This window comes from Sceloporus undulatus, chromosome 4, assembly GCF_019175285.1.
Source record: "Sceloporus undulatus isolate JIND9_A2432 ecotype Alabama chromosome 4, SceUnd_v1.1, whole genome shotgun sequence".
Classification (NCBI taxonomy): domain Eukaryota; kingdom Metazoa; phylum Chordata; class Lepidosauria; order Squamata; family Phrynosomatidae; genus Sceloporus; species Sceloporus undulatus.
In genome coordinates, this window is record NC_056525.1 from 137,338,660 (window position 1) to 137,360,915 (window position 22,256).

Sequence of the window (22,256 nt, forward strand, 5' to 3'; positions counted from 1 at the left end):
GTATTTGACATGACCTTTTCTTAACTTATTCAATAATAGTGAACCAGTCCTCTTGGAACATATTGTGTATGAGAGACTCTTAGATTATGTTAAAGTTTTTCTATTAGCCAGGTGTTTCATATTCTGTACCACCAGTCGGCCATGTTAAAATCTCCTGCCGTCCAGTATTTAGCCACCTCTGCCCCAACAGCTGGAATAAAAAAAGCAATCAAATTTCTCTGCTTCAACCAATTATTGTACCCAATATAAAGGGATAGCAATAGGAGGCCAGACAGAAGTGTATATACTTTGTCATATAATCAGTGATATCTGACATAGGACTGTCATCCAAAAGCATCTGGTTTTGGGACACTCAAGCCACATGTGGGCATACAAGCTTCAATCTTTATATCCCTCCAACATCTTGGAGTGATACTATTAGTCATTCAGGAAAGCTGTCTAGGCGTGAGATACCACTTAGTTTTTTGGACACCTTCTTTGGTGGCTATCAACGGAGATGTGCAAGGAGGAGGCATCCAGGTATGTGATCAATTGGAATCTGCAATCTCAATGCCCAAGTTAGATTGCCATATCGTTTGAAGAAAATGGCCATTGCCGTAGCTGTTCTCTATCAGGTGTTTATATATACTCACAGCATCTCTTTTTCTCTGGAGACCATTATCAGTACAGTAGTACATAGTTTCCCATAAAAAGTTAATGGCCTCGAAGTCTCATTTGAGACTGCGAGATAGGTGGGTGGCATGACTTGCTCTGTAATGGAGTACATGAAAGCCCTGGGGTGAGTTTTGCATATTTTTCTGCTGAATCTTCTAAATTTGGAACAGGACCCATTTGCTGGTTTCATTTTCATTATTAAACTCAGAGATTTCTTTTTCCTGTTCGAAGCAACGACATGTATTAGGATAAGCCCAACCCCTATTAAATCTTATGTTCCTTGGCTGGCAAATCAGAGCTGGCTTTATGTTTCAAAGAAGAGCAGATGCAGTTTTGTTAAGCAGACTCTACCCAGCTCAACATAGCAGCAACAAGGGACAGAAAGCAGATTAAAAAATCAGAAATTATTTAATACACTGCAGTCAGTGGTCCCAGGTGAGTACTGAATCATGCTGTCACTTTGTAGGTAGAGGTAGAATGAACAACCGTTATTATTTATAAGAATTCATTTATGGAATGGAAAATAAGGTAAGCAGCATTTCCTTCAAAAGTGAAACAGAGAGAACCAGAAGCTACTTTGATAGTCTGAGAGCCAGGAGGAAGGGCTGTGGCTTAGAAATTGCTGGATGATGGAGGAGCCCTCCCTTTGAAATAGATTCACTGGCAAAGAAACTACTGCTCAATGTGCCATTTATAATAGCAGATTCTGGGTAGTTATCGGTGAGTAGATTTACCTGTGAGTACATAAACAACTTGTTTTCTGAGAGATAAATGTCTAGCATGATGGAAGGGACATTTTAGGGGAGATGAGTAACATGAAAAAGGCAGAAACCTCAAACCAACTGAATGTGGGCATTGAGCCGAGAAAAATAGTATGGATGAAGATTGTGGGGAAATGCAGAGTCAAAGCTGAAGTAAATGTTCACTCAGGATACAACTGGAAATAGATTAGGCTTGAAAGAGTTAGTGGACTATAAAGAGTACCATCCTATACATGTTTACTGAGAAACAAGCCCCACAGAATTCAATGGGACTCCTGAACATTCATGTGGTAGCAGTGGTCATGGAAGCTTTCATTGGATAAACTAGATGCCAGCCATTTGTTGGCTATGATACAATAACCTTCTGGATTCATTGTGATTCAGCCAAGTTCCTGTCATGGGTGGGGCACAAGGAAGAAATTGTACTTGAAGGTGATTCTGGTACCTTGATTTGACAGCTCTCAGTAGACTGAGCACCCCTAGCTCACTCTAGACATCTGCTGTGTCTTTGTGATTCTTCCACCAAGTAAAACACCAGCATTTGGGGAACATAGAATCATAGAGCTGGAAGAACCCACAAGAGCCATCCAGTCCAACCTCCTGACATGCAGGAAATTTCAATCAAAGCATATCCAACAGATGGCCATCCAGCCTCTGTTTAAAGACCTCCAAGGAAGGAGACTCCACCAGTCTCCAAAGGAGTGTGTTTTACCTGTTGAACAGCCCTTACTATCAGGAAATTCCTCCTACTGTTCCTGTAGTTTTTCTGTCACACAATTTCTTAAGTTTATAGGCTCTTCCAGACTAATGCAAAAAGATAAAACTCCCATAACAAAGCTCCTTGTTTATTCCTGATGACCTCTTAGTGCCATCACCACTCTCAGTTCTCCAGCTTATTTGATGCTTGTAAAAGCTAGTGCACGCAGGGTAAGGGGGAGATAAAGGGAGCTATCTGACATTGTAGGCAACTTGGCCTATCCTCATTCAAACTTCTTCAGTGTCTTTGATCACTATGTCTTCTGGATGTTGTGAGTTGTGGTATGGGCATGCTTTTTATTCAAAGGAAGAGTAGCCTAAAATACGTTATGTAAACTGCAAGGGAATGTCCCTACTGCCAGTTACCTCTCCCCATGCCACAGTAGCAATGAAGAGAAGTTAGTGACCAATGAATCCAGTATGAACTACAAGTATTCTTCTGGGGAGGGGTTGCTTTGATATATCCTGAAATTGGAGGTGAAAACACTTTCTGGAAAAGAAGGAAATGTTGCTATTGGTGCTGGGAATTGCCAACTACTAGTCTGGAATAACAGAAACATTATCTTATTTTTAACCACACACACCAAAAAAAAACCTACAGCAATAAATACCACAGCTATCAGCAATATTTATTCTGTCTAGAGGCCAACATCTGTTGATTCAGATTTGCTTCCTTCTCTAAATTTGAAAGACTGAAAGCCAAATTGGCTTCCTTCTCTAAATTTGATGGGGAGAGTGTCTTAAATGCTTTTTGAATGGGAGATTCCAAAAAAGCCTGGAAAAGTGATAAATTTAAATCTTTGGCTTTATGTCTTGCAGATGTTTCACAGGAAGAATCAGTTTAATGAAGAAAGCCACTCTCTTATCCCAAAGCCTCGGGGAAATCGGGCTCAGCTGATGAGCTGCTTCTTGCTTCTTCTATGTGCCTTCACCCTGTATCTCACCGGACAAAGTCTTTACCTGGCTCTGCAGTGTCTTATCACTCATTTTATACTGTTGCATGTTGGAACACTGCTGAAGGGGCTCTGCAACTTCACAGAAGAGGTGCATCATGTGACATCCAGGTATCCAAGCTTCCAGAAGACAAGGAATAATGCTGATGGATGGTGACATGGTCTAGTAATAACAGATAATGTTTTACCACACATAAGGCTGGCGTATTGGAAGTACCATGGCCAAGGGATTTAGGGTGCATTCAGACTGGAAACTAGTGCCAATTTGGTCAGCTACATTTAGTGTCACTTCCCATTTCCACATCCATATTCTCTTGTATTTTTAAAGTGGTCTATTCTTCCTTATTTATTATTGTGCTGAATGAGGTCACACAAACAAGAGCTTAAATCAAATAGGGAAGCCTGATTATCTCTTCCCACGCCCCTTTTTCCCTCTTTCTAGTGCCTCCTTCCTCACACAGGGCAGTTTCACAAAACAGTGGGGAGAAATGCACAGTCTCTTCCATTTTCCTCTCCTCTTCACTCTCTGTGTGGGTATGTGTGTGTATCTGCATGGAAATGAACACACACACAACACTGTAGATCCAACAAAAATGTAGAACTAGGTTAATGGGAACAAAAAGAGAAGCATGGAAGATTAGAAAGTATTGCTTGTAGAAATAAAAAGATTCAGGTAAGGAGAAAGAGAAGCCTGAAATCTTATGGAATTACCAAAACATTGTCTCAGTCTAAGAAACAGGAGTGGTAAAAACCATGACCTCCTGATATATTGGGCTAGTCTCTATGAGCTCTTACATAGGAATAAGAGAGGAAAAACAGAGAGAGACGCTGAAGGATCAGAAAAGGAGAAAGGCATGAAGAGTATGCTCTTCTCTTATGTCATGATTCTCTTTTGTGCAGGTACCATGGGAACTATTTGTGGGCCCTGGATGCCTGTCTGGAGCTACGGCGGCATGCTGTCTTCTTTCTGCTGTTGCCTGTGTCAGCCTACCTGCTTTTCAAGGAAACTGAGCTGCCATCATGTTTAAACCTGAGCCTTATGTGCTTTTGCCAGCTTTTGAGCATCGTCTTCCACCTTCAGGTAGGGTTGCCAGAAAATTGATAATGATTTGACTGCTGCTAACCTCCTATTTAGGCTTCAAGCCTTGTGGGGAAATAGTGTTAAAATAGTTTTCAGTGGGTTTTCCAGGCTATGTGGCCATGTTCTAGAAGAGTTCTGGAAGGAATAAACTCTTCCAGAATGCGGCCACATAGCCTGGAAAATCCTCAGAAAGCTATGGATGCCAGCTGTGGAAATCTTCGACTTCACAGTGTTGAAATACTTAAATAATTAACAAGAATTAGCTGTCTTTGCTATAAAGATTTTAAAAATGTACTCTATGTTTGATTTTAAATAAAATAATATAAGCACAAAACTAGGTTCAGTGGGAGATAGTTACAGAACACTTTTTCTTCATTATATTACTTAAGGGTTCTTTAGCCTGAGGAACCAGACTATTCCTATTCTAGGGATACAAGGGGTGGTAAAGTGCCATCTTGGCTGCAGGAGACAAGCAGCTTGCCTGGAAGGATCCAGCCCTCCAAACTGAAGAAGCAGGCCAGCCCTACTTTGTGGCATGCGTAAAGGAGAAGGATCCAGCCCTACTTTGTTTACATCAAAATTACAAAAGCAAGTATTAATAAGAAAAGTAACATCTCTTGGGTTGTTTTTTTTAAAAGATTGTAATCCTGACAACAGGGAACTGTGAAATTAAGAATTGTAAGACACTCATGTAAAACACTATTTACACATGATGACATTATATAAATAGTTGATGATGATTTTATCATATTGACAAAATGCATTATGATGTGCATTAACAAAATTCTTGTTATGATGTGTAAAATGAGGAGGAGATACAAAGACCCTGAATGAGTGCAGAGCATCTTCATGTTCTCTTGCAGAGAGGCATCTTACTTCCCATTTTAACATTCTAGTTAGCAGAGACTAGGCTACCTAGTGTGAAGGATGTTGCCTCTATTACTATGATATCCTTATGTTCAGCATTTCATTTTACGACATCAGACGAAATAGCAATGAGTAACTTAAATGGGAGAAAATTATGTACATCAGTGGTTCCCAACCTTCCTCATGCCACGACCCTTTAATACAGTTCCTCATGTTGTGGTGACCCAAACCCATGAAATTATTTTCATTGCTACTTCATAACTGTAATTAAATAGGTGTTTTCCAATGGCCTTAGGCGACCCCCATGAAAGAGTCATTCGACCCCCAAGGGGGTCCCGACCCACAGCTTGGGAACCACTAATGTACATAGAAGCGGGTGAAGCATGCTCCCTGGATGACTATCATCACCCCAGGCACTGAGAATCTATGCAGATTCTGGCTGCAAAGCCCTGTTATGGTTTCCCTTTCTTTAACACACTACAATGTTGAGCATAACTTTTTAAAATTTAGGTATTTGTGTTCCACTGTATCTCTGCCTCATCCTTATGAAGTAAGTTGCTTCTGAGCTTGTTAGTCTAAGACTACCCAACAACTCTGTTGCTGAGCATAGATTTGGAAACAGATATGCCACACCAAGGTTCAGCATCACACTAACTAAATCATCATTTTCTGCAACTGCTCCCAGTCTGTGGAATGGCCTGCCAGATGAGATCCATCAAATCAACAACTTTGACACTTTATAAAAAGCTGTCAAGACGGATTTCTTCCGGCAGGCCTTTCTAGAATAAAGTCCTTGCAAGGACGTAGCCAGGGGGGGGGGTTGGGGGGGTCGGAACCCCCCCTATCAGGCCCTGGGGGCGTTCAAGCTCCTTCCTCCCCCCTCCCCTCCATTAAAACCACGGCGAGGGAACAGAGGAAAGACAAAACAAAAGTTCCTCTTTTCCCTCTGCTCCGTGGCTTTAATGGAGGGGGGAGGGAGGAGGAAGGAGCTTGAACGCCAGTTGCAAGCTCAGAGAGAGAGAGAGAGAGGGAGGGAGGGAGAGAGGGAGTCCCTGTGACTCCTTTCGCTTTCGTTTCCTTCAGAGTCCAGCTTCCACTCCTCCTCCTCCCCCCTTCCTCCCTCAGGGAGAACTGAAGAAAAGAAGGAAAAGGTGACTTCTAACTTTTAGCTGTTATATCCATGTACAATATAGTATAATAATAATAATAATAATAATAATAATAATAATAATAATAATATCCCTTACCCAAAATGCTGAGGATTAGATGTATTTTGGATTTTGGAGTTTTTCAGATTTTGGTATATTTATATACAGTATTATGTCTAATGGGATATTATACTGGGAGATGGGATCCATGTATGTTTCATATGCATCTCATAGACATAGACTGAAGGTAATTTAATGCACAATATTTTTAAAATAATGTTGTGCTTCTGCATACTGAGCTTCAGCAAAACCCTGAGACCACTATGCCTTGTATAATTCAATAATTCAGTAATTGATCTAAACCTTCAGGATTCCCAAGTTTCCTTGAGTTGGGGGTCAGACCAGATGCTCTCAGGGTCAGTTTGGGGTTTTGGAAGTCCAGAGAAAAGAGACTCAGACTCTACTCTGGATATTTCTCCTGAGAGTGGACTCATGTTTTAAAAAACAGTCATTTCTGGATTTTTGCAACAACAAAAAATAGGTGGGTCTGTGATGCAAAAAGGCAAGAGGCTTCCTTCCAGCCTTGTTTTTTCTCTTTTTTAAAAGACAAATAGTATAAAATACAGTTAGCTGGCCCTTTTTCAGCATGTCAATGGGGATGCTTTGATGGAGAGTTCCTGCATGGCAGAATGGGGTTGGACTGGATCAGGGCCCTTCGTGGGGTCTCTTCTAACTCTATGTTTTTATGATTAATTAATTAATATATGCAATCAATCTAAGATGATGAATCATGGCTGTGGAGTCCTATGGCCCTGCTCCAGGCAATGCTAGACTGCAGGCCCCATCATCCAGCAGCACCACAGACTGATGGGAACTGCAGTTTAATAAGGCTGCACGCTGCAGAAATAATCCAGTTCAACACTGCTTTAATGCTATGGAAAATCCTGCGATTTGTAGTATGTTGTGCCACCAGAGCTCTCTGACAAAGAAGGCTAAATGTCTCACAAAACTACAATACCCAGATATTATTGTTGTTGTTATTTTCTTATATCCCGCCTTTCTCCCAATATACAGACTCAAGGTGGTGATTTTTCCATAGCATTAATCTATAGTATATCTTTCTGCAATGTAGATGGACACCTCCATTACATAATTTGTTGAGGATGCTTTGACTGGGAGTTCCTGCATGGCAGAATGGGATTGGACTGGATCAGGGCCCTTCTAGGGGTCTCTTCTAACTCTATGATCCCATGATTCTGTAGCACTCTGAGCCTACTGTGATTTTAATAGTTTTTAAATGTATAAAGGTATAAAGTCTTATAATGTAAGCCATGCACTGATGGACTATTGCACTATAATTTTTTATTGATTGATTTTATACCCTGCCTTTCTCCCAAAATAGGATTCTCTTAAAGGGGTTTGTTTATTATAAAAAGAAAGGAACGTATAATGGCTTGGAATTAAAAATTATGGTAGATAGATAGATAGATAGATAGATAGATAGGTCTTGGAATTAAAAGGTGTGTGTGTGTGTGTGTATCTCAAAATTAAAAATCCCTCTTGGAAGTGGGAATGAAATGTGTGGATGCAGCCTGGGTTCGTAGCTCAGCTCAGATGTTGGAATACAGTGTCTCAAAGCATGAGCAGAGTGTCTCTGAGCATGAACAGAGTGACTGCCGCTCATTGCTCGAGCAGCTGCACTTTGCTTCATCGAGCTGAATTTATCTGATGTAAACACCTTCAGAGGAAGGACTCAGTTTGCATCTGCACTGAAAAAACAATCCAGTTTGATGCCACTTTAACTGCCCTTGGCTCCATGTTGTGAAATGCTGGGATTTGTAGTTTGTTGTGGCACCTGACAGATGACTCAACTACAGTTCCCAAGATTCCATTGCATGAAGCCATAACGGAAATTAAAGTGGTGCCATCAAGGTGTCACGGGTAAACGCTCGACCCTCTTTTTGTGTCTGGGGGGGCTCTTAGCCTCTCAAAATGGTGGCACTTAGTCTTGACGCCCCCCCTTCCCAAAATCCTGGCTACGTCCTTGGTCCTTGGCCACATAATGACTCATACATCATGGACACTTTTGGTCTATGCCTTGACTCTGCCCATGATTATTAGATTTTAATATTATTTATGTAATTTTAATCTCAATCTGTTTAATTCTTTTTTTAAGGGGGGATATTGTGTATATCATTGAATGATTTTGTATGTTGTTCGCCACTTTGATTGTTTTTACAAAAAGCAGGATACAAATAAAAGTTTTATTATTTATTATTATCATAGCAAAAGTCAATCAAAGTGGAAAAAGAGCCTGCCCCAAACCCTCCCATTTAAGAACGTGAGGCACGAATCTCAGGCAGCAAATGCTGGGAAATAGGGAGTGGTGGTGAACTTTAATAGATCAGAACAATCTGTATCCTGCAGTCTCTTAAGCTTGCCTTCTCCTCTCTGAGGTAGACATTTGCCCCATTGCCAGAGCTGAAATAAGAATAAACTACCAGTCTAGTTGGCATTTTGTGCTTGGAACAGGAGGAGGTGTTGTCTCTTCTTTTGTCTTAGGCAGCAAAATACCTTGTCTCTCCCTGTGTGAGCGCTGCAACTTGTCTGGGGAAATGTTTTTTTTTTCCTTTCTATTTTCAGCGGCCCTCAGCTGCAGAGATTTCTCAACAATATGAACAAAACAACTGCAATGTAGCACAAGGACTTGCTTGGTCATACTACGTCGGGTATTTGAAGTTTGTTTTGCCTTGTAAGTAGTAATGTGTAAACAATATCTTTGATTAACTATTAATATAATATTGGGGGAAGTAGGTTTGGGGGTACTGGATTGTTTGAGGCTGAAGTAGGTCAATTTCTTTACACTTCTATTTTCTCTTTCCCCACTTTTTTTTTTTTTGAAGTGATACTTCAAAAAAAGTGCAGAAGAAAAACAATTGGGATATCCCCCCAATAAGGATATAACATTATTTGTGAGATGCCTTCAGTCCCACTCTGGGAGAAAAGTGCATTTAATGAAACACCATGGGTCCTTGTTATCTGCTGGGGTTTGGTTCCAAGATCCCCCGTGGATAACAAAATCCATGGATGCTCAAGTCCCATTAAATATAATGGCATAGCAAAATGGTGACCCTTATATAAAATTGAAAATCAAGGTTTACTATTTGGAATTTATACTTCTTTTGAATATTTTCAAACCATGGTTACTTGAATCCGCGGATAAGGAGGGCCAGCTGTGTATAAATAAATAATAGCAATAAAATCTTACCCCTGGTGCTAACATTCTCCTGTAGTCCCTAATCTTCTGAATATTGTGCTATAAAACAATTGCCATATAGTGCTAATGACATGAAAATTCCAGAGCTAAATGATCAGGAATCTTATTGCTCACCAGCAATAAAACAAAGCACAAGGGATGGATTTGCCTTTCTCTGCTCTTGGCATGGAAGAGACTTGGCGGCACTAAACTGGACATGTGTCTCATGGCATATACAGTCTCACTCTTCCTCTTTCTTAGATACTATATTTATTTATTTAAGATACTTCTATATCACCTCCTGGCCCAGAAGGGCTCCTGAGGCAATGAATAGAAACAATTAAAACAATATAAAGATAAAACACATTTTAAACAAATTAAAATACTCTAGTTAAACTTTTAAAAGCAATATAAAAACAATCCTAAAATGCAATTTTAAAACAGAACAATGTCACACCTTAAAGGTCATGCAAAACAACATTGTTTTGGCCATCCAGCAGGAGTTTAAAAGAGTTAGAGCCAGTGTAACGTCTTTGGGTGCAGAGTTCCACAGTTGGGGTGCTGCTACAGAAAATGCCCTATTATGTGTACGTACCAATTGAATTGCACAAGGTGTTGGCACCTTCAACAGGTTCTCTTCTGAGGATCTAAAATTTTGGACAGGCTCAGATGGAAGGAGGTAGTCTTTCAGATAGCCTGGCAAAAAGCTGTTTAGGGCTTTGTAGATCAAAACCTGATGGCTGAGTGATTAAGACACTGACTCTGACAATTGCAAGATCGGCAGGTTGGCAATTCAAGGCCAAGCACCAAGTGACAGAGGAAGCTCCCATCACTAGCCCCAGCTTCTGCCAACCTAGCAGTCTGAAAGCATGTAAAAATGCAAGTAGATAATTAGGTACCACTTTGGTGGGAAGGTAACTGTGTTCTGTGCAGCCATGGTGGCCACATGATCACAGAGTCATCTTTGACCACGTTGGCTCCCTCGGCTTAGTAATGGAGATGAGCACTGCTCCCTAGTCATGCCAGACAAACCTGATCTCTTTTTTTTGATAAAATTACCCGCTTGTTAGATGAAGGGAATGCTGTGGATATAGTATATCTTGATTTCAGTAAGGCCTTTGACAAGGTCTTTCCCCATGATATTCTTGCAAACAAGCTTGTAAAATGTGGGCTAGACAAGGCAACTGTTACATGGATTTGTAATCGGTTGACTGGACGAAGCCAAAGGGTGCTCAACAATGGCTCCTTTTCATCCTGGAGAGAAGTGACCAGTGGGGTCCCACAGGACTCTGTCCTGGGCCCAGTGCTATTCAACATCTTTATCAATGACTTGGAGGACAAAATTGGGGGCATACTTATCAAATTTGCAGATGACACCAAATTAGGAGCTAATACCCCAGAGGACAGGATCAAGATTCAAAATGACCTGAACAGACTAGAAAACTGGGCCAAAGCTAACAAAAGCAAATTCAACACAGAGAAATGTAAGGTACTGCACTTAGGGCGGAAAAACGAAAAGCACAGATATAGGATGGGGGACACCTGGCTAAATGAAACTACGTGTGAAAGGGATCTAGGAGTCCAAGTAGACCATAAGTTGAACATGAGTCAACAGGGCAATGCGGCAGCTAACAAGGCCAATGCGATTTTAGGCTGCATCAATAGAAGTAAAGTGTCTAGATCAAGGGAAGTCATAGTGCCATTTTATTCTGCTCTGGTCAGGCCCCACCTGGAATATTGTGTCCAGTTCTGGGCACCACAATTAAAAAAGGACATTGAGAAACTGGAGCATGTCCAAAGGAGGGCAACCAAAATGGTGAAAGGTCTGGAAACCATGCCCTATGAGGAACGACTTAGGGAGTTGGGGATGTTTAGCCTGGAGAAGAGAAGGTTAAGAGGTGATATGATAGCCCTGTTTAAATATTTGAAAGGATGTCATATTGATGAGGGAGCAAGCTTGTTTTCTGCTGCTCCAGAGACTAGGACCAGGAGCAATGGATGCAAACTCCAGGAAAAGAGATTCCACCTCAACATTAGGAGGAACTTCCTGACAGTAAGGGCTGTTCAACAGTGGAACAAACTCCCTCAGAGTGTAGTGGAGTCTCCTTCCTTAGAGGTCTTCAAACAGAGGCTGGATGGCCATCTGTCGAGGATGCTTTGATTGCGATTTCCTGCATGGCAGGGGGTTGGACTGGATGGCCCTTGTGGTCTCTTCCAACTCTACAATTCTATGATTCTATGATAACCTTGTCAAAGGGGAAACCTTTAGCTAAAAACCATTAATTAAGCCTAGAAGTAAATTCTAAGCTAGTACAGTTCTTGTAATTTCTGGTGTCACATGGTCTCTAGTATGCACAAGCTAAAGCTTCTGAATACTTTTCAAGGGCAGCCTCTCAAAGAGTGCATGATAGTAGTCAACCTGGGAGGTAACTAGGGCATAAACTACAGTGGCTGGGTCTGCTTTCTCCAGGAAAATGCACCGCTGGTGCACCAGCCAAAAGTAAGTAAAAGCACAAGTTGGAACCTTATTGCACACATTCCCCCCCTGTTATGGGCACTGGAAGGGGCCGCTCATGGCCACACACAACTGAGAAAAAAACGGATTTTATTGCATAGGAAATCATCCTCAAAATGACCCCGTTCCATCCCCTGGTGCCAAGCTGTCCCCATTCAGTGCTAAGGCATGTCATTTTGACCTGCCAAAAGTCTTCCAACGAAAATTTGACATGCCTCATCACTGAATGGAGATGGCTTGGTGCCGGGGGAATGGAATGGGGCCATTTTGAAAATGATTTGCTGTGCGGTAAAATCTGTTTTTTCTCAGTCACGCGCGGCCCCAAGCATCCCTTTCCGGTGCTCATAACGGGGGGGAGATGTGTGTGATAAGCTTCCTGGACTTCCAGAAGCAATGCTAGATCCAAGATCACCCCCCAAACTATGAGTCAGGTCTTTCAGAGGAAGTGCTGTCTTATCCAGGACAGGGTTTACTTTACTTCACTTCACTTTACTTCTATTTATAGGTGTACTTATACTTTGATGGTGCTATATAAGTCATTATACTGGCAATGTTTCTCTCCTTTGTGCATTTTTCTTTAAAGGCCTCAAAAACTCAATCAGAGAATTCAATTCTATTCAGTTAGAGAAAAGAAACAGTGAACTGCTGATATGTGAGAAGACTGCAAAACTGCACATCCTGATTCCCCTAAGCTGTGATGTGTATGATGACCTGCAGAAGGCTGACAGCCATATTCATTTCATAAATAACCTCCCAGAAATGACAGTGGATCGAGCTGGCATTAAAAAAAGAAGCTATAAAAATAGTATTTATGGAATACAAGGAGCAGACCAAAAGGTATGTTTTTCAATGTTCTTGTCTTTTTTCAGTATATTTAGTAAAACTCATTCTTACCTTATTAAGATTCCTAAAGTATTTCATTTTGTGAAAATGAAAGCTGAATTTCTCAGGATCTCACATCAAATGTATCCTGAATAAGAAAGTTATGCTTCTCTCGAAAAGTTATGCTTCTGAGGAGAACAAAACAAGAAATTATATAGCCTATAACAGTGGATCCCAAACGTTTTCGGGCTGCTGCCCCCTTTCGTCTTGGGTGACAACCCTAGTGCCCCCAGTGCTTATTTCTTAATGTTAAGTCTACTGTTCTACGGCGTATTTTAAAACAACTAATTTTGGTCACTGCTCCCTTTGCACCCTGTCACCTTGGGAGCAGCAACTGAGCAGCTGGCTGAGCAGAGACCAAGAAGACTCTTGCTTGTGTCAGCCTTCTAGCAAAAGCCAATGTGGGCAAGAGGCTTCTCGGTTGCTGCTTCCAAGGTGACCAAGTGCAAAGGGAGAAGCCTCTCCCCAGCGAGGAAGGTCTCTCAGTTCTTCAGTGGGGCAGAGAGGGGCATAGCCAATGTGTGTGTAGGGGGTTTAAAGAGGCCACATGCTCTGGACTTGAGACTGGCGTGGATAGGGAAAGGATAATATTTTAACTACAGGAGCAGCATTTTTGAAGAATCAACCCTAGATACTCTTTCCCCTCTCCCCCCAGAGACATGACTTCCCTCACACCTTGTTTCCTGGCACAGTACAAGGTATTGGTTATGACCTTTAAAGCCCTTCATGGTTTGGGCCCAGCTTACCTACGGGATTGCCTTCTCCCATACAATCTGCCCTGCACACTCAGGTCCTCTGGGAAAAAATTACTGCAGCCAGGAAAAGCTAGGCTGGCTGCAGTTAACCTCTGCTAATCCAAAGTTATGGAATGGCCTACCAGAGGAGATCCAGAATATTGCTATTCTCGGTCAAGGCGGATCTCTTCTGGCAGGCCTTCCCAGATTAGCATCTCACTTGCCTTCTTTGCTTTAATAATTTAATTGTATTGTTTTTATTGTAGGTGGGTGGGTTTGTGGGGTATTGTGTTTTATAGTATCTTAATGTTCTTTTAATGTTGTCAGCTTCCTTGATCCCAACACAAACATTGTTTCTGCTGTTACCTTGTCTCTCAGCTTGTCCAATGAAAGAAAACAGGAGCAGCAGCATAGCTCCAACCTGCCAGCCAAGTCCCAGCAAAGCTCGCAAAGCTTAAGCAGGATCTCAAATATGAAAGCTCCTTTTTGCTGCTGCTTCTCCCCCCCATGCTCTAAGAACTTACTCTAATCAGTCAGTCTAGGTTCCCCTTCTCAAAATGGCGCCACTGCAAGCCACAGAAATGAGGCCCTGTGCTCAAGTTTTGCAAGGGTTTCTGCTACTATTAGCGAAATACATAGCTAAGGGAGAGAGTTCACAAGGGCAGATGAAGAGCAGGAGACACCAGCACACAAAGCAATCAGCGAGGCTGTGCAGTTATTTGAAGGAACCCTGAAAATTTCATGTGTCATGACCCTGGTCCTAAAGGCTCCTGGTTTCCTTGTCTTTCTTGCGCGCCAATACTTTGAAGCTTTCCGCCACCCCCATTTCCCCTCACTGCCCCCCTGCTGCCGGCTTTCCCCATCACCACCTCTGTGGATCTTTCCACTGCCCCCAAGGGGGGCATACTGCTCACTTTGGGAATCACTGCCCTATAAGGTTAGAAGTTTTTTTAAAAAAGCTTCAGAACTTCATACAACAGCAATGAAATAAGCTGATTCTCTTTCCCAAAATGTTTTTAAACATGTCTTCTTGCTTTGATTTATACTGCTCTACATCACAAACAATTTGAAGTTACCATATACAGTATACTCAACTATAAGTCAACTTCATGTATAGGTCGAGGGCAGGTTTTGGGGCCAAAATTGTGGGTTTTGATATGAACCATGGATAAATCGAGGGTGAAACTTAGGGCCATGTAACAAAGGATCTAAAGTATGAAGCAAAGGAAAACAATGCCAAAGAACTTAACAAAATTCCAGCAGGCACAATTGTTTGGGTTCACACTAAAGGCTGCATGAATGAGAGAATAGAGCAGGGTCAGTGCTTCCAGGACAGATTATACTCTTGCCTTTAATCAGAGAATGGTACCTTTATATAAATAAGAGTTTAAGTACAGTACCAACATTGACCCGTAGATAAGTTGACTCTGGTTTTTGTGGTCAATTTTTTAACTTAAACTTCTAGACTTATACATAAGTATATACAGTAGTGCTGCAGGAACTGTCCCGGAGATGCTTTCAGACAAGACTGTTATGCAGGCACCACATGGCTATGTTCTCTGGTTTTTCATATAGGTTTGGTTAATTATCCTTGTCACTTGTATATGGAGTGAAATTAAAATGTTGTCTCACCACATACTTTAATAAGGAAAAATCAGGCTTTTGCTTTTAATGCTTCAGTTATGCAGGGCTGAGAACAAATTGCCTTTGATCAGGCTTTGAAGGGTGGAGGTATAATATGATTTGCTATGTGTGCAGGGTCTGTTAGTCTGTGACCTCTCTCTGGGTCAGTATTTGTAGTTCTTGGAACAGCCACATGACAGACTTTAGTAGCCAAATAAATTTCTCAGTGTCCAAATGTACTAGTGTACAGAAGTGTACAGTAAGTAGAAGAGAGGTTAAAAGAAACTCCTGCTTGGCCTTCAAAAGACCTGGGTCTCAAAGACCCAGGTTTCAAAGACCCAGGATCGTTGCCTTCCGAAGGGTGAGGGCAAACCCACAGTGCTGTGCTGGAGAGAGATCACTAAGAACCATAAACTGGGTGAACTAAGATATCCCACTTGCATAAGATTACTCTTGTACCGGAAAGAAACCCCATTGGAGCACAACACAGAGAAGCAAAGTGCTTTTGAGCATGTACAAAGAAAATTATCTTTACAACCATTCAGCTTTTGAAAAGGATAAGATGGAAGTGGGAGAGTGGCAAAGAAGAGAGGTTGAACATAGAAACATCCAGGTTACATCCTTTTAGAGATGCTGAAAATGCTTATCTAAAACATAGATAAGATCATTGTGTCAGCGACACTGAGCATAAGCATGGATATTCATCCTGTTCCATCAAATGAGAGAACTTGCTCCCAGTGTCCTACAGTTCTTCAGTCCAAATAATTAGCATGACTGGGAAGCACTTAGAGCCTAACTGTCATCTTTTCTAAGGAAAAGAGAGAGAGAGAGTTGGGGATGAAAAGAGAGGGAGGGAGGGAAGGAAGGAAGGAAGGAAGACTGGTTTACACTGTTCCCTCATATCTTTAATATCCTACTGCTCTTTGACAAGGAACGCAGAAGAGTCTGGGCAATAATCCAAAGATCTAACTGTCAATACAGATTTCTTAGAAACCTAGTTGACATGTTAAAATAGAATAATAGAATTTTAGAGTTGGAAGCGATCATATGGTTCATCTAGCTCAATCCCATGCCATGCAGGAATATGTAACTAAAGCATCTCTAAAAGATGCCAATTCAACCTCTGTTTTAAAACCTCCAGAAACAGAGGAGATTATCACATGGGACAGGAGGGATTGCTCCCATTCTTACCCCATCCTTATCGCATCCTCACTCATCCCCTTCTTCTCCCATCAGTGGCAACCGTCATTGTATTAACACATGTTTCCATTGATACAAACTGACAGGGCCATGCCACTTCAGGGACGGGAGAAGGACAGGATAAGCACAATGTCGTCTGAAAATCTTATCATAATCACGCAATAAGAATAGGCTAAGAACGGGATACTGATGACATCGTCTGAAAATATCCACACAACCAGGCAGGAAGGACAAAACAAGGACTGGACAAGGGCGTCCCATCCCCTGTATAATAATCTCCAAAGAGTCCACAATCCCGAGGCTGTCCCACCCACTGTCAAACAGCACTTATAGTAAAGAAGTTCTTTCTAATGTTTAGATGGAATCTCTTTTCTTGTAATATGAATCCATTGGCTTGAATGATACTCTCTAAAGCAGCAGAAAATAAGTTTGTTCAATCTTCTTTAAGATATTTAAATATAGCTATCATCTCCCCTCTCAAACTTCATTTCTCCAACCTAAGCATACCCACTCCCTCAGCCGTGTCTCATAAGGCTTAGTTTCCATATCTTTGATCATCTTGGTGTCCCTTCTCTGGACACATTTTAATTTATCAACACCCTTCTTGAACTGTGGTAACTGTGGTGTCTGGAACTGGACACAACGTTCCAAGTGAGTTCTGACCAAAGCAGAATAGAGTGGTATTACTACTTCTCTCAACCTAAACACTATCCTCCTGTTGATTCAGCCCAGAATTACATTGGCTTTTTTGGCCACCGCATCACACTTTTGACTCCTGTTTACTTTGTGGTGTTATATGCCTAAAGCAAACATATTAAAAAAGCAAACAGAAGTTGGGTGGAGGGGTCTAGAATGGGTTCCTTAAGCAGCAACTTCTCATAACAAAATCTTTCAAATGAATGGCTATTTTTTAATATTTTTTTTACAATTCCAACTAGCCAGTCTGTCATGTTCAGGCTGATGCAGAAAACCCACAGCACAGCAAGAAGGTACAGCAATGATGATGATGATGATGATGATGATGATGATGATGATGATGATGATGATATAAAAAAAGAAAGAAAGAAAACGCTCTCAGTGAGCAACCAGTTTTGATGACGACTAGAGCTTAGGCCTTTATGCCTCTTCGTCAAGGCTGCTCCCTCCTATCTACATCCCTTTCCATAAAGTGAGAAGGCTGAAAAGGGCAACTCCATCACCTGTAGCTTGCCATTTCATTGATTCTCTTGTAGCTTTTACCATTCCAGCTGCTAGTGATGGTGTACCAGCCTTTGGGATCAATTATCTGTGGGCCCAGATAATTTCAAGGCTGTCACAGTAATTGAGAGCCCAGGTTGAGGGGAGACTAGAAAAGTGTAGGTGCAGGTCACTGATTGTAGTGCTATTTCAACTGTCTCCCACTATAACATATCTTTGAAAATTACTTTTAGAATGGTCACTTTAAGATCTGCAAGATCAATGTGCATAAATAAAACAAACTGGACAGTTTCTATTGTTGTTGCTGTTGTTGGGTGCCTTCAAATTGACTCTGACTTACTGTGATCCTATCCTAGGGTTCCCTTGGCAAAGAGGTTTGCCTACCTCTAAGCCTGCAAGAGTGTGACTTGTTCAAAGTTTTCATGGCTGAGGGGGGATTCAAACCCTGGTCTCCCACCCTAGTACAACATTCAAGCTAATAAAGCAGTGGTTCCCAACCTGTGGGTCGGGACCCCTCTTGAGGTCGAATGATCCTTTCATGGGGGTTGCCTAAGACCATTGGAAAGCACCTATTTAATTACAGTTATGAAGTAGCAATGAAAATAATGTCATGGGTTTGGGTCACCACAACATGAGGAGCTGTATTAAGGGGTCACGGCATTAGGAAGGTTGGGAACCACTGTACTAAAGCATGCTCGCTCTCTATAAAAGAGAACAGGAGGACAAGTTTGAAAATATGAATGGTAGCACAGAAAAGCCAGTAGGGAAACTTTTAATCTAATCTCATCTTCTCTTCATTCAGGAGAGTAATTTAGCAATATGACATTGAATAAACTACAGCTGGCCCTCCACATTTGCAGCTTTGACTTTTGCAGATTTGATTAATTACTCATTTTATTAATATGTTCTCTCTAGGAATCTCTAGGTCCTCCAGTGTGACTTTATGGTCAGTGACCACCAGAAGTCATTCTGGATGACCTCGAGATTCCAAGAAAGAAAACTTATTTAGGTCTTCCAGTGTGATTCCATAGTCACCTTTGGTTGACCATACAATGCCCCCTACCTTCTGCTAAGTGCATGATTTTTAAATTTATACCAGCTTGCTCAAACCTGGTGACATGCAGATGTGTCATACTACATCCATCCCCCATCACCCTCAGGATTGTCATCAAACATATCTGGAGGTACCAGGCTGAAAGTATTTTATTTAGGCTGAGCTAACTTGGACTACAAGTGACAGAATCCTCAGTCAGCATGGCAACAGATTAATATCCCACTTTTCTCCTGACATGGGACTCAAGGTGGCTTACAACAAGGCTAAAACAATATCCAGCTAAAAACATGATGATGAAAAAGACGAAACACAATTTTAAAAGCTACTGATATTAAACACGATTAGTTTTAAAATTATAATTTAAAAACCTAAAAGAAAAACACAGTGTGCATTTCCCATAAAAAGACTCTCCTGCAGTCAATTAATCATCAAATGGCTGTTTAAATAAAAAGGTCTTCATCTGCTAGTGAAATAATAGCAGAGGAGGGGTAGCAGTGTTTTGCCTCCAGTGAAAGATAATTCCACAGTTTAGGAGCCACTGTCAAGAAGGTCCTCTCCTCTGTCCTCACAGATTTCTCTCTGTCAAGAGAAATCACCTAGAACTTGGGTAGGTTGCATGAGAAAAATATGATTTTTCAGAAAGGCTGGACCTTTCAGACAAGCTGGATGCGTTATAGTCCAAATTCTGACAAATTTGTTGTCCTCTTTCCTCTAGACTGATTATTGTGTCCTGGAGTATGCCACCCCTTTGCAATCCCTTTATGCCATGTCCCAAGATGAAAATGCTGCCTTTAGCCGGCAAGATCGTATAGAGCAAGCCAAACTTTTCTGCAGAACACTGGAAGACATCTTACAGAGAAGTAAAGACTGTTCTGGCTGCTACCAACTCATTGTGTATGATGGTAAGGGACGGGACAACAGCCCAGTTACTTGTGTGGGAGCCAAGAAGGGTAGTGGAAATAGGTTTGCTTTGGCATTTAAGATACCTTGCAAACCATTTTTTCCACTGAGACAAGAGGAGGTGGGTAGGGGCATAGCCTTTGAATAGATTCCTTCTCTCCTTTAACAAGATGCCTCCCATATGTTCTACAAGAGAGGCTGGACTAAACATAATGAATTGCAATGGATTTATGGTGATAGAAAAGTTACAGAAGAACAGGGGTCAGACCTAGGCAACCGTCTAAATGCTGTTTGACCCCAGCTCCCAGCAATTCTCACCATTGAGAATGCTGACTCGGGCTGCTGGGAGCTAAAGTCTAACACCATGTGCAACACTGACCTTTCCACCATGTCCCACAAAGACTTTCTAAGGGGTGTACAGACTGCCCCTAAGGGGTGGCCGGCAGCCACCTCTATCTGTGCTGAATCAGGGCCGCAGCAATTGCATGTTGCAGCCCCGATCTCTCCTTTTTGCACCATGGAAAGAGCACCATAGCCAGCAGCGTCATGTAGACACATGCCAGAGGAGCGCCGTGACGCCACACTCTATGTTGAGCATCACACTGGCCTGGAGGAGACATGCGTCATGTGAGCACCATGTCCCAACTCCGCCCCCAGGGTGACCTTAATGGCCAGTCTGTCAAGCCCCTAAGTTTCTCAAGCTTCTGTTTGTTTCAGTTTGGGTGTTGCCCTGAATATTCATAGGAAGCTGCAATATCAGGCTGGTGAAGGAAAGATGTGCCAGCAATCAATCTCTGTGTATGGTTGACTTTTTTGGAAGATCAGTACATTCATATGTGGTTTTGTTTTTCCAGATTCGAAAGAAAATGATAAGCATTTTCTCTCCAAGACAATAACACGAAATATAAGACAACAGCAGGAGGAGGAATACACTGTGTGTGAAACAGAACAAAACTGCACCCAGTCACCAAACAGTCTGTCTGGTGGGATTGAGCTCCTGATAAGTGGATCAGATCAGCCTCTATCTTTGCACAGTGATGGCTACTGAAATAAATTAGGCTTTTATGCTTTCATCTCACACTTCTATGTCCCTTTTCCTGGAAATCACTGGGATTGCTTCCATTGACTCCACATAATATAACTCTCCCACTAGTGGGACACAAGGGAAGGCCCATTCAGCAGTTAGTGCACAAGCAGGTATGTGTAGGGAGATGCAACCTTTTATCTATCAAGGTCCCAGGCTGTTTAGGGGCCCATTTCATCCCTAGCGTTAACAAGGGAAGTATCTGTCAGAATCAGGAAACTCAGAACTTCTGTGCAATCAATGAGTCATGTTTGCTGAAGTAGAACATAACTTTTTTGAAAGTCACAAAGGGCCGAACAGACAAGCCAAAATAAAGCTGCTTCGGGTCACTTTGGAGGTATGCTATTTCATATGTCCTAAGAGACAGGAAGTAGCACTAAAGCCACGCTCCAGTCCTAAGGACTGGAGTGCTGCTTTAGTACAGCTTCTGGCCTCTTAAGATGTACGTGTCATTTAAACAGCATACCTCCAGAGTGACCTGAAGCAGCTTTATTTTGGCCTGTCTGTTCAGGCCCAAAGTCAGCAATTTACCAATTCAGGGTTTAAGCTGAAACTGCCTATCTCTGCCCATGATGATTTTTATTTATCTTAGTCGGTTTTAATATGTAGTTTTTAATCTTACATTGTTTAATCTTGTTTTAAGGGGGGCATTATGTATATATGGATGTATTTTAAGCTGTTGTATGCCGCTTTGATTGCCTGGCAAAAAGCAGGCTAGAAATAAAAAAATTATTTTATTTATTTATTAATTTTTGTCTATTAACACAACCGATATATTAAAACCCCATCATCCCCAACTCCACCCACTAACAAAAGACACAAACTATATTCCCCCACCTACTATTCCCATTACCCCCCCCCCCCCCCCTTCAGCCTATCCTTTCCATCTTCCCAATACCAGGCTATGCTAACCTCTTACCACATTCCAAAGCTCTGAGCTGAAGCCCAAGGTTGAGCTAACAGCCCATCTGCACCTTCCCAGTCCCCACCAACCAAACCTTGGTTCTTACCAACCCAATATCTCTAACCACCCCAACACATGTGTATCACAATCCCCATAATCCCCAAAACATCTGGTAGAACTACCAAATTCTAACAGTATCACTGGAATTTTTATATTGGGAACTGCCTTGGGCCTCTTATTGGGAGAAAGGTGACATAGAAACGAAATGAAAAATGAAATGAAATGAAATAAATATCCAGGAGAAGCCAATTGAAGCTAGTCCTGGGGATTCTGAACCACAGAATCTACCAGTGACTGCAGTGACAAAGGTGGATCCAAGATAACACTTCCTCCTTCAGGGGAAGTGCAACCTCAACCAGGGCAGGTTGCTTATGCAGTTCCAAATCTGTGTAGAACTAATCCATAGAGTCACTGTCTTGTAGGGATTCAACTTTAGTTTATTATCCCACTACAGTATCCAGATACTGGTCCAGCATCTCTACAGCATCACCTGACTCAAATGACAAGGTGAAATATAGCTGGATGCCATACTGGTCATAGCCAACCTTTCAAAGATCAAATGATCCTCAGGAGAAGGCTTTCTCTTGGTCGCACCACCATCCCAGGCTCACTTGGTGAGAACATGAG

The 22,256-nt window shown here is 41.8% G+C and overlaps 1 protein-coding gene across 2 annotated transcripts; it reads left to right on the forward strand.

Moving 5' to 3' along the window:
- The first annotated feature begins 969 nt into the window (after positions 1-969).
- On the forward strand, positions 970-21,013 carry STING1 (stimulator of interferon response cGAMP interactor 1). Of its 2 annotated transcripts, none has more exons than XM_042464205.1 (7): positions 970-1,089; positions 2,991-3,235; positions 4,025-4,205; positions 8,864-8,972; positions 12,575-12,828; positions 19,397-19,583; positions 20,436-21,013. In XM_042464205.1, the coding sequence occupies exons 2-7, from the start codon at positions 2,991-2,993 to the stop codon at positions 20,627-20,629; spliced, it is 1,170 nt and encodes a 389-aa protein (XP_042320139.1). In that variant the 5' UTR covers positions 970-1,089; the 3' UTR covers positions 20,630-21,013. The 2 variants fall into 2 exon arrangements, with proteins under 2 accessions (XP_042320139.1, XP_042320140.1); XM_042464206.1 differs by lacking the exon at positions 970-1,089 and adding an exon at positions 1,262-1,374.
- The last annotated feature ends 1,243 nt before the right edge of the window (positions 21,014-22,256 follow it).